The sequence below is a fragment of the Sinocyclocheilus anshuiensis genome, unplaced genomic scaffold, assembly GCF_001515605.1.
Source record: "Sinocyclocheilus anshuiensis isolate Anshui unplaced genomic scaffold, SAMN03320099.WGS_v1.1 scaffold407, whole genome shotgun sequence".
Taxonomy (NCBI): Eukaryota; Metazoa; Chordata; class Actinopteri; order Cypriniformes; family Cyprinidae; genus Sinocyclocheilus; species Sinocyclocheilus anshuiensis.
The window spans coordinates 918,785-936,095 of record NW_015552593.1 but is presented as its reverse complement, the minus strand read 5'-3'; the positions used below and the strand labels follow the sequence as shown (position 1 = coordinate 936,095).

At 34.9% G+C, this 17,311-nt stretch overlaps 1 protein-coding gene across 1 annotated transcript in view; it reads left to right on the top strand.

Annotated features, from left to right (window-relative positions):
- hpse2 (heparanase 2) overlaps positions 1-17,311 on the top strand; it is an 87,198-nt gene that overhangs the window by 43,719 nt on the left and 26,168 nt on the right. Inside the window, exons 6-9 of the mRNA XM_016456497.1 lie at positions 1,900-1,947; positions 11,215-11,308; positions 13,086-13,192; positions 13,892-14,006. Coding sequence (XP_016311983.1) covers positions 1,900-1,947; positions 11,215-11,308; positions 13,086-13,192; positions 13,892-14,006 — 364 coding nt within the window. The remainder of the gene's footprint in view (positions 1-1,899; positions 1,948-11,214; positions 11,309-13,085; positions 13,193-13,891; positions 14,007-17,311) is intronic.

Here is a 17,311-nt window from a genome sequence, read left to right as displayed (position 1 = left end):
TTATGGGATCTCCTTCAATGCTTTCAGAATCTTTACTTTTTATTTTGTTTCTGTATTTTAAAATATATTTTTATATTAACATTTTAATGACAGTATATTTATTGAACATTATTTATCAAAATAAGCAGAAAATAGCCTAGTACAAACTTTGCTAAAGTGATTGTTTTGAACGAGTATTAACAGACATTAGTATAAAAATTTTTTTTAGCTAAAGTATTTATCAATAGCTACTGTGTGCCTTTTACCCCATGATTGTGAAACACGAAACACCTCACGTGATTTTACAGTGAAATGTGTCATTTTTCATGTTAATCAGGTCAATTTTGATCAGGAAAAATGCACTGTGGCTTTAATTCAGCATAAGCGGCACAGCAAAAATAGACTCGGCGCCGAAACTATCACGGCGCTGCCGCTTCTGCTCTGCTCCTGCTACGCGCTGCCGCGCCGCCTCTGCGTGCGGTGTGAAAGCTCTAATCTGTTAACATGCGCGCCGAAAAAAATACGCTCTGCTTACACGTGCGGTGTGAAACACCATTAGAGAAGAGGAACAGAAAACTAGAGGTGCACATAAAAATCTATTCATATATGAATCGCGATTCTGTCTTCTAACGATTCTAATAGATTCACAAGTTTCAGAATCAATGTTCTAAAGCAGCGGTTTCTCTCTCTCTCTCTCTTTCTCTCATTCAGCTCAGCTCCAACAATGAACTGTTACAATTATACAATTATTTTCACATAGCTATGAGAAGCATTAAACATATACAGCAGTTGCCGTACTATATTAAAGCTTTAATCAGGATAAAAGGGCTTCATAAAAGCAGGAAATGATCAGCGAGTTTCTCAGAGAAGGGACAGAGCGGTGTGGAATAAAGGTAAATTATGTGAAAAATAATGGATTTTTTTTTTTAAACGAAGCATTAACACAGTTAGACTGCACCCCATAAACACAATCAAGCCTAGAAAAAATCAGTGAACCACCCCTTTAATTAAGTTTGAGCTCTTTTTATTTGTATTAGTTATTGTATAGAATGCATAATTGTGGAATTTCAGTGTCATCTAAAAATTGTAACAACCTATCATAACAATTATATTGTGAACGTGAAATAAAATTGATTCAAATTTGGTCATATCGCCAACCACTAACTAGAAGCCTTAATATCTTATGCAATCTTGCTTCTCAAGTAAATTATATTTCAAGAAGGAAAACCTGGGCCAGCACTATAGCTTTCTGTCATATTTTTGGCATCCATTTCTTTGCTCTGTGTGATTTGTATTGTGTAGTTTAGGTGCGCCCCTTTACTTTTCTGCCATAAGCCGCCTTGTGTTTTCATGTGGGGGCTTTTGAGCAGTCATAACTTTGGCAGGCTGAAATGAAACTTTGTATTACAACCACAAGTGCTTTGTCGAAGGTCTTCCTCGGAACGAGACGCCACCCCTTGCTGCTACCAGTCTCGTTCAGATGGAAATGATAAATGCAGTTTTAACTCAGCGGACAGACAAAGGGAAAGAGAGGGAGACAAGAGGGGAATTATGGGACGGCATGGAGTTTTGGAGAGAAAGGGTGGTCGCTGTTTTTCTGTGTGAAACTGCCATCAAACGATCAACTGTTTAGAAACTTTGCTCCCTATAAGGAATTTTGTTCCCTCGTTTGATTAAGATTACTCAGCTCCCTGGTAAACTCCTCTCTGCACAAATTTACTCACAGCATGAGAGATCAGTGTCAGCGGTGAAATAAACAGACACCTCCTGTTAGCCATGCAGCCGTGTGCGTTTGGCTATCAGTTCCTTTGTGTAAGAGTCATTTATGATGGCGGAGCAGACTGTTTTTCCAGTGCTATAATAAGCTTCCATATAAAATACCGATATGTACTGATAATAGTTTTTCTCTCTCTTTCACAGGTTTATGAAAAACAGTGGTTCTGTGGTTGACGCAGTAACGTGGCAACAGTAGGTATTTGACCTTTTTTAAATTCTAACCTTTTATTATTCCCTATTGTTTATGGAAATTTGAGATCATCTTTCTAAAGTTGTTATACAACATTGCTGTGGTATGAAACAAAACAGAATGCGAATGCAAAAGTGTCAGTTGTTCTCAAGTGGTGGGTCACGACCCATAAATGAGCCGCAGGACTGTTCTGATACTGCAGGGGAAAAACAATGCAAAAGTACAAATATAAAAAATGCAACAAGCCATATATAGTTAGGAGAGGAAAACAAATAGGTCTAGCCACTTTTAATAAGGAAGTTGCTATGTTGTTTATACATTTACAAAATTGTTTTTCAAAATTTGTCATTGTTGGGCAGTAAGTAGTTCTATTAATAAATTTCAATGTTGGATTTTAAGTACAATGAACAATTTTGGTACTGCATTGGGTTTTCTTTCTGATGTCCTGAGGCAACCAGTTGAGAACCATGCGTTTATATGGAAGCCTGTTTCTGCCACTGAATAAAAATTCAAAAAGGTAATTGTGACTTTTTATTTCACAATTCTGACTGTTTTTCTCGCATTTGAGAATTTATATCCCTCAATTCAGATTTTTTTCTCAGAACTGCGTGATCCAAACTTGCAGTTGCGAGTTATAAAGTCAAAATTGTGAGATATAAACTCGCAATTGCAAGAAATAAAGTTGGAATTGCAAGATTTAAACAATTCAGATTATTTCTTACTTTTTTTAGACAATTCTGATAAAAGAAGTCAGAATTGTGAGATATAAACACAATTGCGAGTTATAAAGTCAAATTCTGAGGAAAACATTTTCTTAAATTTGCAAGTTTATATGTCTCACAACTGCATGTTATAAAGTTAGAATTGTGAGATATAAACTCGCAGTTGCAAGAAATAAAGTTGGAATTGCAAGATTTAAACAATTCAGATTATTTTCTTGCTATTGTGAGTTTATATCTCACAATTCTAATTTTTTTCTCACAATTTTGACTTCAGAAAAGAAGTCAGAATTGTGAGATATAAACAATTGCGAGTTATAAAGTCAAATTCTGCAGGTTTATATGTCTCACAATTGTATGTTATAAAGTTAGAATTGCTAGATATAAACTTGGAGTTCTGAGAAAAATGTCAAAATTGCGAGTTTATATCTTTATATCAATTCTGACTTTATAACATGCAATTGCCACTTTATTTCACACAGTTCTGACTTTATAACTCGCAATTGTGCATTTATATCTCGCAATTCTGAGTAACAAGTCAGAATTGTGAGATGTAAAATCACAATTGTGTGGAAAAAGTTAGAATTGTGAAATTTTGTGAGATTTATTTTTTATTTAGTGATGAAAACAGGCTTCCATAGGTTTAGGTCCTTCATCGGTGATGACATTTTGATATTGTTAATTTCATAATTTGTTATGCACAATAGTTTTTGCTTGGCATATCGGCCAGGACAATTAACTTGTGTTTTTTTTTTTGGCTATTTTGCGATTATCGCCATCAGCTTGGTCAATCGAAGAGGTACTGGTTAACGTAGTGTCATTTTCACAATCGACTGCATTGTCATTTGCATTTTCTGTTTTCGAATATTATGACACATTTCTTAATGAATGTTCAAAGTTAATATTGAATGCTTTACGTGACCACTGTGTAAAATGCTCATTATCTCATTTGCATACATTTAAATTGTATAATATATCGGTCATTGGCTGCCTTGCTCTCTAGACATCAACAGTGGCAATACAAAATGTCTGTCGCTGTGTTCTGTTGTTTATCAACCGTAGAGTTCATTTCTAACACCTGTGAGGTGGGATGATGTGCTGGAAGGTAAATTTACACTCCCAGCAAACACATGCAGGCCTCTAATTTGAGCCTTTTTTCCTAATCTGGTTAAGTACCATTACTGAGAAGCGTTGTAAAAGACGTCAACAGTTAGTGTGTGTTCAATAGTACTTCTCACTAACAAAACAATTAACATTCCTTTCATAATTTCAAGCAAAATATTTCTATTTTATAACTGTTCATACCATGTTTGTATCGCATTGTAGCGCATACAATAATATAAATGTATACATGTAGGTAATACTCCACCATTCAAAAAAGTTTTTTGCATGTGTGTTTTTGGCCTCATGCTCACCAGGGCTGCAAAAATACAGTAAAACACACATTTTCTGAAATATTATTAAAGTTATTCATTTAAAACAGCTGTTTTCTATTTTAATATATTTTAAAATGCAATGTATTCCTGTGATGGCAAAGCTGAATTTTCAGATCCTTTAGATATTTTTAATATGCTGATTTTTGCTGAAGAATCTTTTATTATTAATATCAGTGTTGAAACAGTTGTGTGACTTAATGTTTTTATGGAAACTGTGATTCATTATTTTTCAGGAATCTTTGATAAATAAAACCTATTGTTCATTTATAGTGTAACTCGAAATCTTTTGTAGCATTACGAATGTCTTTATGATCAAATCTTATTTAATGCACCTTTGTTGAATAAAAGTATTCATTTAAAAAACAAATTTCACTGGCCCTTACATTTTTAACAATAGTGTATATAATATATGTATATATAAATATGTATATACATTTACATATGCATAAATATAAATACTTCACATTTGTGCACCATATACTGTATTAGTACTATAGTAGTTTTACTAAGTGGGATCAGTTATGCTTCACCTGTAACAGAATGGTAAAGCCTCTTCATGGATTAGAGCAGCTGTTTTCCTAAGGCTAAAGGTATTCATCTCTAAATAACCACTTATTTCAAACCCCTCTATCCTATTAACTTCGTATAGAGGCGAGGACTGCGTGTTTTCTACTTAGAGAGTGAATTGAGCTGTTGCGTCTGTCCATCAGAGACTGAAATGGGTTTTAGGGATGCACCGATATGAACATTTTGGCCGATACCGATAACCGATAATTTTTTTTATTTGAAAGCCGATAACCGATATGTTGGCCGATAAATCTATATCCAAATTTTTATATACTTTTTGAGAGCCTGATTATAAAAAAGGTCTCATCATTAAAAGCCACATCCCAAACACTTCAACATAAGCAGCCTAGTTTGAACAGTGTACGTTGTTAAAATAATGTTACTCTCCTATTACCAAATTTCATCATAAAAAGTCTTACAAATAAATAAAATAATGCATAAATAATGCAAACAAGTCATCTCATGTCAAGTGTCTCTGAAGGAAATAATGCATTATTTATCGGCTTTAAGATATCGGCCAAATTTTCTTATCGGGCCGATACCGATAACAGAAAAAATGAGCATTTATCGGCCGAAACCGATATGGTGGCCGATATATCGTGCATCCCTAATTAGAAGTGTTTGTGGAGTTTGGGAACGGGCATCTCTTGTCTTTCTTTTAGTTTGCCGTTGACTTTTATTTTGAACTTCACTTTTTATGTTGTTGTCATGTCTTTGTTCTCTAGCCCAACCCTGACTGTATCCAAGTGTGTCCTCATTAGTTCTAGAGTATTTATGCTGCCTTCATTAGACAGATGTGGGTTTTTCTAACATCATTTCTCTGACTATAAAACCAGCCCATTCCCAGTGCTTGGAAAATGACGTGTATAGAAACAAAATTGCAATGCTACGGTGAGCTTGGCAGGTGTTCGTTGACAACACAGCGGTCTTCTGGCAACCAAATTGTGGAGGATAAATGATGTCGTGACTCATGCAATGATGCTCTTTGTTTTGTATGATTAACAGTCACCAGTTTTTATGTACCTGGCAGGTTTTGCACCAAACAGGTTTCGAATAATGCAAGGTCTGATTTATGCATTGTATTTGCATAAACTTGAATGTATAGCATTAACTGTGTAGCCCTTCTTGGGTGTTGCCATGTTCATTCATTCACCTGCACAGAAATTATTACCTTCAAAATAAAAGTAAAATGAACAATAATCAAACTATGTAAAAGATTTCCAGATCCTTAAAATAGAGAGTTTTACAAATTGCACTTCTAGGTCTAGCCCAAACTTCCAGTTTGATGCACTAGACCAGGAAATGAGGTAATGCCAGATATCAGGTCATTAATTTTAGGAAAGGAAGTTGTTATCGGGGTTAACAGTGAACTATGTGTGTACTTCTTTGGAACTTCCCCTAGTTTTTTTCTCTGATAATTGCAGATACAGCTCTGGATGTTGCATAAAATGCAGTTTTTTAATATTTTTATTATTATTTTTTTTTTTTATGGAACGTGTCTGAAATTCTGGACCTTTTGGATCTTTGGCTGGCTCTGATATATCGGTGTATAAGATAGTTTCGGGCCAATTGACGAAACTGTTGCTTGTCTATTTGGTTTTCTGTGTATTGAATGTTGAAACTGGAGTCTGTTGATTTAAATGTTTTCATTGAAGAAGTTATCTAGTTGGCTGAGAGAAATTACATTTTTTTCTGATTTGTGATTGATTTGGAATAGTCTTGAAAACAAAAGTTAGAGTGGCTTCAATATGATAAATAACAGTCTGGGGCTGGGCTAAGTGTGTTTTATGAATTTATAGCTGTCACTGACAAGTTATTGCTGCACAATTTTTATTTTTTATTTTTATATTTTTCAAATTAAATACTTAAATTATTTGTTTTAACTTTTGTAAATACATTTTTCATTAAATAAGTTACAACAGGTAATAGAAGTATTTTCGTAAGAAAATGCTTAAATGTTACATTTTCTTTACAAAATTAATGCAAACAACTCTTGAGGTGGAATTATCCCTTTTTTGGCAGCTGTATATTTGAACTAACAAAATTATTTGTGCATTTTTTATTTATTTATTTATTTTTAATTATTTTTTTTTTTTTACAAAATTACACACAAAATTCAAGGAAATGTATAATTTAATTTTAAAAAATTCTTGTTAAAGTGGCCCCATCTATTTCTTTTTAAAGTGTTTAATTTTAGTTTAAAAAAGTGTTTTGTTAGAAAAAGATAAATGAATACATCTCCTATTTTAAATTATCATGAATTTATCTCTCTACTTTCATTTATCTTTTATTTAAATTGTTTATATTTTATTTTATATTTTTTATTTTAATATTAATCACTTTAAACACACATTAAGAAATGTATTATATATTTTTTTCATTAAATTATAAATTTTCTTAATTTTTGTATGTAGTTTTGTAAAGAAAATTATGCAAGTAAATAAAAAAAAAATATTTATTTAACTTTTATGTGTTTGTTTGTTTGTTTGTTTGTTTTTGCTATTCCTTGTGCTGGGTCTCAAATCTGAACTACTGGCCCGATTGGGCCGTCAAAAAAAAACGTATTGTTGAGCCCTGAAAAAGCTTGTGTGGACACGAGATACTATTTTGTGCTTTATAACCGCAGTGCTGGGCTTAAGTCTCTGCCGACTGCTGCAGACAGACAAGCTGAGTTCCAGCTAGAGTCAGCTAGAGTTTGTCCTGTGTGATAATCATGAGAAATCACAGATGCTGTGATCAGAGAGCTTCAGCGAAATATGCAGGGCTATTTTTGTACATCTCGTTCTTGTTGAGTTTTCCTTTAGATGGGCTGTCGCTTTATAACCTCTCACTCAGAAAGTGCCTGACTTGCTCAACACCGCGTCGCAATATGGCGAACTTTAATAATCAGAAACGCGCTCATTAGCGGCTTTCTTTAATCTCCCAGCACAATGGCGACTGGATGTGCTTTCAATGACTTTAATTAGTTCCATGCTGAGTGGCTTTGAATTATTCAGTAATGAGAAGTGTTTTATCAAGTGCATGCAATAGCTGCGGTCATTAAAAGTTATAAGGACATAAACAAGTTTGCATTTCTCCCTCAATTAGACGGCCCCCCTGCGTCTGCAGAGAGAGGGTGGCCCAAACAGACTCATTAATCTAAAGGTCAACCCTGATTAAAGGAAACGGAAGTAGGAAAGGGTGTCAGAGAGGAAGATTTCATAAAAACACCACCTACTCAGTCAAACTCAATCCATATGCGCTCACACGTTCTGATGCTCAATTATCATTTTACAGTAAAGGAGGATTCCTGGAATAAGAGCCCTCACAAGTTATTTAAACGCTTATTGTGGCTCTTGTACACTGTAAAAAAAAATTATGTTTCAAAGTTGTAAATAAGGATTATTGAAATGCATTAATTACAAGAAAATACAATTTCCGTAATTCTACTTAAAAATTGCATGTTTAGTTTTAAGCTGCAGTCCGTAACTTTTTTTGGTTAAAAATGATCCGAAATCAATATTTGAGCAAGTACATAACCAGCCAGTGTTCGAAACTATCGCCTTACTTTAGACCGATTCACAACGGTCAGTTTATAATAATGTTTTCTAATTTGAGTGGTACAGGTAGGTTTTCATGCGAAATTTGAGCATGCTGCTGCGTCATTACATCACGTCTGTAAACATAAAGAAGTTGTCCCGGCTACTAGGCTATCGCATGTGAGGATCCTGCAGGTGGCGGATCGTTTATAGCCTTTTCTCACAGCTGCTAGAATAATTAAATGTATCATTTTGATGGGGGATTTTAATCCAGAAAGGATTATGTTTATGAAACACATGCGAATGAAATTAAATTATATTCCAGTTTTAAATGTGCTTCTGATTACAGATAGCCTGGGATTACACAAGATTAGTATTTTATAGACAACCAGTTCGAAGGGAGCATAACTTGCTTTTTGGGTTAAAAGAATTTCTTAATATGAAATTCGAGTGGTATGACAATTAGATTAGACTGTGCAGAAATTGAAATCTACTCACTTATACACACTATACTCATAGTCACGCATGATGTTGTTAACATTAACAATTTGAGAATAAAGTATAACAATAATAATAATTTGCACGGTTTGATGTGATATGAGCTCATTTAGATTAAATCACCATTGGTAGTGCGATTTATTGTAATGCTTTTTTCCTCAGTTGGTCAGAACAAACGTGGCAGACTTGTTACTTACTTGTTCAGATGGCAATATCTGGTGAAAATTCTTATTTGGGTCATATATTCCAAGACGTAGGCTAGAATCTGTGAGTGCAAAGTACAATATCCACACCGGTGCGGTGACTGACTGCCACACATACTCCTCAGAACATTAGATTCATCCGCGCTGGAGCCGTGCCGGCGCACAACCCACACAAGGAAGATAATTCCGCACACAGCTGCAGTTGCAGGTTTTCAAACAGAGATGGCGACAAAGAGGCAAAACTTACGGACTGCAGCTTTAATGTCTCACCTGCTGTTTCTTTGTAATTAATGGTGACATTTACTAGCAATGTCTGAGTGAAAACTGTTTCTACACCAATTTTTTTTCTCCAGTGGAATTACTTCAGTTGAATGTGTATACAGTTTGCTCTGTATACTCTATATACTACAATTTGTCCTACTGTGTGTCAATAGACAAACCATTACAAAAAAACACACTAAACAGGGAAAACTGGCATCTCATCAACATCATGCCATTTCATAATCTTTTTTTAATATCTAAATTGTTTTTATAAAATTAAATGAAGAGCATATAGTCTCTTGCTTCGTAATGTAATGTATGCTTTTTTATAGTTTTTATATAATAAAAATTATTTAAAAGTATAAAAACTATTATTAAATATTAAAATTATATAATTTATTCCTGTGTTGGCAAAGCTGAATTTTCAGCATGTGCTGAAAATATTATCATATTGTCTTACATACGTCTCTTTATGGTATTACAGTATGGCGAATTTTAGAGGAACATCTGAAATAAAGTTAATATAAAAATAAAACATAAGAATTCAATTAAGTGTCCTGTGCTATGAAAGAAAAGCCTCTGAGCAATAAAACCTGTCTAATTTATTCTTTATCTCTTACATTAGGAGTCTCTGTCTCCCATGGAACAGATGCGCTTTTCTTTCACTCTTCTTCCAGACGTCTCCTCTGTTTTGAATGCTAAATTCAGAAGTCGGTCGTCGAGAATGTACCTTACAAGCAGAATCTAAAACACCACAAATGGATACACATTACCTAAATATAATGCTAGGGAGGTTGAGAGTTGTTCATTGCTGTTTGAGGTCCAAAGATAATGAAGATTTGTTGCCTCTATTTGTGCAGCTTTAATCCCATAGAGACTATTAATTTTGAGGGTCAGTGTCCACAGAGAACCACTTTTCCTTCAGATACGTCAAGATCTTCAGACATATTGCTTGAAAATGGTGCAGTTCATTGAGGCCCTCTTTTCACACCCTCCTCCAGATGGCCGGCCCACAGCTACTTCATCCCCAACTTTCTCTCTCTCTCTCTCTATCTCTCTTTGACCAAAAAGAGCCCTGTCTCTTGTCACCGATGTCTGCTTTTACATCTTAATATAATTCATGGGCTCAGTCTGTTAGTTATTTTGTGTATAAACCTGCAGTCTGGCCTTTAATGCATTTAATTCATATTCTGAACTTTGCTCACTGAAGTGGAAAAATGTGGATTGTGTTATTTCATATTGTACTGGTAACATTAAGATTGATAGCATTGCCATTTTGCTGTTTGTTTTTATTCGACGTTATTCTCCAGTCACAGACTTTTTTTTTTTTGAGGGAAAATATAATATTATTTTTACATTGAAATAAGGTACAAATGTGTTAATCAATTGCTGAATCACAGTATAGTCTGTGTAGCTTGAAAAGAAAATATATCTGTAAATTATAGCACACACACACAATTTGAATTTGAATACGCAGTAATGCAATATATCTAATTTTCTTTTTATACAAGTGAAAATATTTCCATCAAGTTAATGTTTAGTGTGTGTGTGTGTGTGTGTCTGTGTGTGTGTGTGTGTGTGTGTGTGTGTGTCATATTGTTTCATCATTTAATAGATGCTACGAAATATGAATATGTTGTGTGTATATAATATAATAAACTGTATACATTATGTAACACATATTAAGAACATTTTGGTTGGTTTTCTTTTTAAAAATAAATGAATACTTTTATTCATCAAGACATTTTAATATTTAATCATATTGCAATAAAATATTACAATGTAATTGTAATTGCATTGCTTTTACTGTATTTTTGATCATATAAAGGCAGCATGGTGAGCATAAAATTCTTTCAAAAGCATTAAATGTATATTACTGTGTATTAATATATACATTTAATTTTCAAATATTAATATATTGTATACATATATTTTTAATTGAACAAAAACACGTGTATATTCAATTAAAAATGTGTATATAATGTCTTTTTTTTCAATTAAAAATATATCAAATTAATCAGTTTTATATTTCATAGCTCTTACCAAGATGTTATCTTATGTGTGCAGTTACTACATTGACAGGCGGGTGACCAAAGTAGAAGACTTCATGAAGACAAGACTTCTGGACACCCTGTCTGAGCAGATTACCAAGGTGTTAAAGGTAAGTTTTTTTTTTTTAAAGACACCCAGTCTAGATATCTTTTGTTTTTGAATGTGTAGGTCAGAGATGTGCTAATATGCGTTAAGGTTGTTGTTGTGAGAGCGTGTAAGTCCCTCCAGTGCTCATTAACCGTGTTTATCTCAAGGGCCTTGGGTTTGTCCTCAGCTGCACCATCCAAACAAGCTGTCTCCGGTCTGATAGGTGGCCTACCGTTAAGGGAGCGTGGGTCAGGGCACAGTAAAGGAGGAAAGCGTTTGATTGGGTTTACAATTTACAAGTTCGCCCCTCAGCCTCATGATGTCTCAGTCCCCTTTCGGTTTAATAAGCAGTACCAGGTTTCACAACATTTAAGACTTCCCTCAGGAGGCCCAATCTATAAATACACAGCTCTCCTGTTTTATGTATCTCAAACTCACACATCTGGTCCAGTGTTCCCCTAAAAGTGAAAGAGGGGGAAAACTGGCCTTCCTCACAAATATCAAACAAAAGACGCCAAAGTTTTGTTCACTCCCAAACCCAGTGGGACGGTGATTAGAGCCTATTACATGCGTGATGTCAGACGAACAAGTGCTTATTCCACTTCTTAACTTCAAATCGGTCATAAAAGATGGAATTCACATCTTTTTTTTTCTGGAGTGGCTCTGCAGGTGTTCTTCGATGGTTTGGCGACACATGTACCCTTCTGCGGTCTGTCATATTTATTTTGAGAGGTGATTTATGCTTGAGCATTGATTTTCTGGATGTCATTCAGTGAAGCAGGTCCTGAGGTTCATAGTGTGTCTGAATCAGAAGTAGAGAGTATGAGAGGCTTTCTTCGGCTTATTATGGAATATGCCTAATACCAGACATGTGTTCTATTATAACCAGACTCTGACCCTGCAGCTGGACGGCAGTCGGTTGAGTATTGTGCTGCAGAGTTGGGATCTCATCTCAAATCAGCCCGTGGACAGTCATGGACAGTGATTTATATTGAGCACAAAAACAGGAGTCAGGATGCAGATTTTTATCAGTCAGCTGCATAGGGGAAAAGTTGTGTTTGCGTACCTGGCTTTTAAAAGATAACCAACATTTGTTATTAATTTTCAATAGTACATATAATTTTATTATTAAATGTATTTATTTGTTCGTTATTTTTAGCTACACTACTATTCAAAACACTGGGGTAAGTATTTTTGAAAGAAGTCTTTTATTTTGACCAAGGCTGCATTTCTTTGATTAGAAATACAATAAAAACAGTCATGCTGTGAATTAATATTTTAAAATAGAATTAATTCCTGTAATGGCAAAGCAGTCATTGCTCCAGTGTTCAGTGTCACATGATCCTTCAGAAATCATGCTAATATGCTTATTTGCTGCTCAAGAAACATTTCTTATTATTATCAATGTTGAAATCAGTTGTGCTGCTTAATATTTTTGTGTAATCCATGATAGTTTTTCAATATTCTTTGATCAATTGAAAGTTAATAAAGAACAGCATTTATTTGAAATAGAAATCTTTAGAAGCACAATAAATGTCTTTACTGTCACTTTTGACTAATTTAATGCATCCTTGATGAATAAAAGTATTAATTTCTTTCACAAAATCTTTTGAACAGTACCGTATTTTGGATTTCACATTTACCAGCCTAAAATGACCTTTGTGACTATAAAGTCATTTTCAGTGGACCAGACTAGTCAAAAGAAGAATAAATCCTTCCCAACTCTCCATCACTCAGTTATGAGTTATTGATGATATGTCTCATCTAAAAGTTAAAGCTTTGTCTTTGTTTTCTTTCAGATTGTGCAGACTCATGCTCCAGAGAAGCATGTGTGGCTGGGTGGAGTTGGTCCGGCTTGGGCAGGGGGCACCAATAATTTATCCGACACATTTGCTGCTGGTTTTCTGTAAGTAAAATATCTTCATGTAGTATATAGGAACTGCAGTCAACTTTTTTGATGATCTCCATATAAAAATATCATTACTTGTATTGCATACAGGATTTCAACTAATTATGATTGAGCTAACCTAAATGTCCAAAAAACAAAAAGATGCATGATCTGTAACAGTCTGCAAAGCATTAAGCGCTCAGTTGCTGTTGAGATAAGCTGTTTTACAAAAATACTTGCAATATAACAATATAATTGTGAACAGTGAATTTAAGTTGTGACACAGTTAAAAACACCTCTCAACTGCATTGAAGAGAACAATTTCTGTCAGGCCACATGAAACTAAGTCCAACTCATGTTGCTGATATTTTTATGGCCTTGTAGTAGTTTAATACAAAGTGCTCATTTGCGCTTCGAGCATCCCGAGTTCAAGTCCCGATCCCATCCCTCCTCTCTCTCCCACTTCTTTTCCTGTCTACAAAGGCAAAAATGCCAAAATTAAATCTTAAAAAAAGCCAGAGTGCTTATTTGCCTTGTACAACCTGCACTGTACATTTGTTTTCCACTGCTGTTTTTCAAATGTCTTTTTTCCAATAGAAATGGTTTTTTAAATACTGAAAGGAGACGTAACTGATTAAAGTTGTCTGTGGAAAAAAACTGACAAATCACTAAATTCTGTTGCATTCCTAATGATCTCAATGTTTTTGCTGGCTTCAGGTGGCTCAACACTCTCGGTATCGCCGCAGCTCATGGGATTGATGTTGTACTCCGACATTCTTTTTTTGATTATGGATACAACCACCTCGTCGACCAGCACTTCAACCCTTTACCTGTAAGTTTAAGCACATAAACAGAACCCAAATCGAAAGCAGTCAAAGCTGTTTAACACTCAGACATTACCTGCAGACAGATTTGAGTCATATACCACACGCACTATAGGTTGCGCAAATTAACACCGTACGCAGTGATCTGTGTGGTATGCTCATTACCGTATTGTAAAACCACCAAAAATGAATCGGTAAAAATGACCTGGGTGTAGTTTTTTCCATCATGAAGTGTATGAAAATAGTCTTAGACAGAGTCGGTCTTTAGCATGTGGCTCAGGCACCTTACGGCTTTTCCCGTGGGACCTATTAGCCAAGATGAAAGGTGTTTAGTGGTGTTGAATACTGGGCAGCTGAGGCGAACTGCACTGAAATTCAAGCCTGAGACAGTGTCACCTGTCTCCCATCCCCTCTACATGTGTGCCCCACTGTGTGGAACAGCCAGATGCTGACAGCACTGCAACCTGAGCCGAGGACACTCCACAGGTATCCCCGCCCTCCAGACCGCTGCCAACTTCATCCTGAATTATGTAGACCTCACTCTTTCACAGTGTCTGCAGGTCAGCCCCCTGGAGACAGGACGGACAGAAGACTTCAATTAAATTTCAATTTGATTTGCGAAGCCGTATAAAAGACCATGACTACAAGAAACTTAACCCTTATGTTCTGTGGATCTTTTCATAGCTCGGGAAACATGCTTAACGTTGAGTTTTGGTACATCATGACTAATATTGTGAGATCTGATTCTGAACTATATTTCAATTTGGCAATGTTAGATGTACAAAATATTTTAGGCGTGTCAGAGACTCCAGATATAAAACATGAATAAATGTTATTAATTTCCATATACTAACATAACATTTTCTTATTGGTTTACAAACTATCTCTCTCTCTCTGTATATATATATATATATATATATATGTGTGTGTGTGTGTATTTTATATATTTAATATATTTTTGTATATACATATATACACTTATAAATGTGTGTGTGTGTGTGTGTGTGTGTGTGTGTGTGTGTATGCATGTGTGTGTGTTTGTGTGTGTGAATTATTTATTTTTTTTGTATTTTGTTTTTTATAAATTTGAATATATCATTTTCCATCATTTTTCCTGCCAAAATTTAACAGGTTTTTGCTACAGCATTTGCAGTTAAAATTATGAAATAAAAAATATACATATATTAAATATAAAATATTTAAAATATATGTATATATATAAATTACATTTATGTAAGACATGCAATAAATACATGTATGCTTTTTATTAATATTTATCTCTTTATCATTGTAATAAATATTGCATATTCTGTTTTCCATAGGAGCATTTTAAAAGAATTTTGGAGAAAATAAAGATTATTTTCAAAATTGCTATATTATTTTCTTCTCTGGCACCCAAAACAAATAATGTTAAATCCATCTCAACCAAACATAAAATGGAAATTTGACACTATTGGAAATTGGTGAAATTTGCGACTACAAATCAAGTACAAATAAATAACTTTTTTTTTGCTAAAATCCTTTTCAATGGTTTACATATAGACGAAAACAAATTGCTACTTCCCTCTTAACATTGAAGCAGACCCACTGATTTTAGCTTCACATGCAGCTTACCTCTGGTTCCTACACGCAATCCTCACTGACTCCAGATGCTGATAGATACATTATCTGCTCGTGGCCCTCTGTTCTTTTACAGCCCACCAGCAGTGGAGAGCCAGACCTGTCGACCGGCTCAGGATAACATATGTTCCTGTGCAAGTAATAAAACCAAAGGAAGACATAAAGAGGAATAATACAGCAATGGTAGAAATTCTTGATTATGCAACGCTTCACCGAAGGCTAGTCTGGATTTCTCAGAATCTCAACAGGAGCACTGTTCTTCCAGGACAAGCCAGAATGAGCATCTTTCCATAAAAAGCACTTTGAGCTGCGCTTTCGTCAAGCACTCCTGACAACGTTCGAAACGGTCATCTTTTTTCCCCCTGCTTCTCGTTCAACATCTCTAGTTATTCCAAGGACCAATCGCCCCCTGCTGGGATCGCAATGCTTTAAACATAGCTGGATGTCTGTGGGAACTGCCAGAAGCCCCACTGCGAGAATTCGCAACAGCCGCAACCTGTCGGCCTGCGTGGAAAATTTACGGTCCAACCTTTTCTCTTTAATCCCTTACTGAGTCATGTCTCAGTTTCTTTCCCTTCACACCTCAGCAGATGATCTCATCCCCTCTTCTTGCTTTGCTTTGCTTCTTTTTTAAACCCCTTGTCTCTTGCTGTTTCTTGTGTTTTCACCCCAGTCTTTTTGATTGGATACTAATCAGAACCAGGAGATTTCTGCACTAATAATGTTTTCTGTCAATAATTCCCATAGAACTATACATCCACTCCTTTAGACTATTAAGGTGATATGTGTATTTTTTTTTTTGTTAAAATTGTTTCTAAATCCAAGTTCAAGTATTTTTTCTAGTAATTTTTCTTGCTCGTATTGAATATGTTCAATAATTAGCATATTTATTTATTTATTTACTTAAATGTTGGGTGAAAGCAATAGCACACCTCTCTTTAATAATATGCACATTTATTTAAAGGTGGGGTAAGTGATTTCTGGTAGCCAGTGTTGATATTTCAAATCACCAAAACAAACACGCCCCTACCCCAAAAGGGTCTCGCCCCTATTTTGATAGCTCCGCCCCACCCGTACGTTTGCAACCCAGGCAAAGATTAGTACTGTGAAACAAAGCAAACCCAATGTTACACTGTGTCTACTCCGGACTCGAGTTGCGTGGCGCGACAAAATACTATAGAACTCATAATCAGTGATGCTGTCTACTAGGGCTGTGCAATATACAGTATATAAATTATTGAAATATCGCAAATGTACATATCGCAATATGCATATCGCTACGGCTTGCAATATTTGGGGCCATGAACAAAAGACAAAGAGAAAATCACTCACTGCTCTTACCTAAATAACTTTTGTAGCTTAAATAAGAATCAGTGCATATTGAATTCATAGAGTAAATACTAAGCAGTGTTGTATTTTTCCTTTTTATTATTCAGTTCCTAAACTCATGTTAAAATGATTACACTAATGTTAAAATGACATTTTTATGTAATGCTCGAGTAAAACACAACCGTTCACTTTCAGAAGTTGTTGTAGGGGTGCTTTCTTATTAGAATCAGAATCAGAATTAGCTTTATTTACCACTTAAGTGTGCGCAAACACAAGGAATTTGTTGTGGTTTTACAGGAGCTCTTGATACATACATACATACAAATAACCATATATATATGACACAAGATAGTTATAGAAGTTC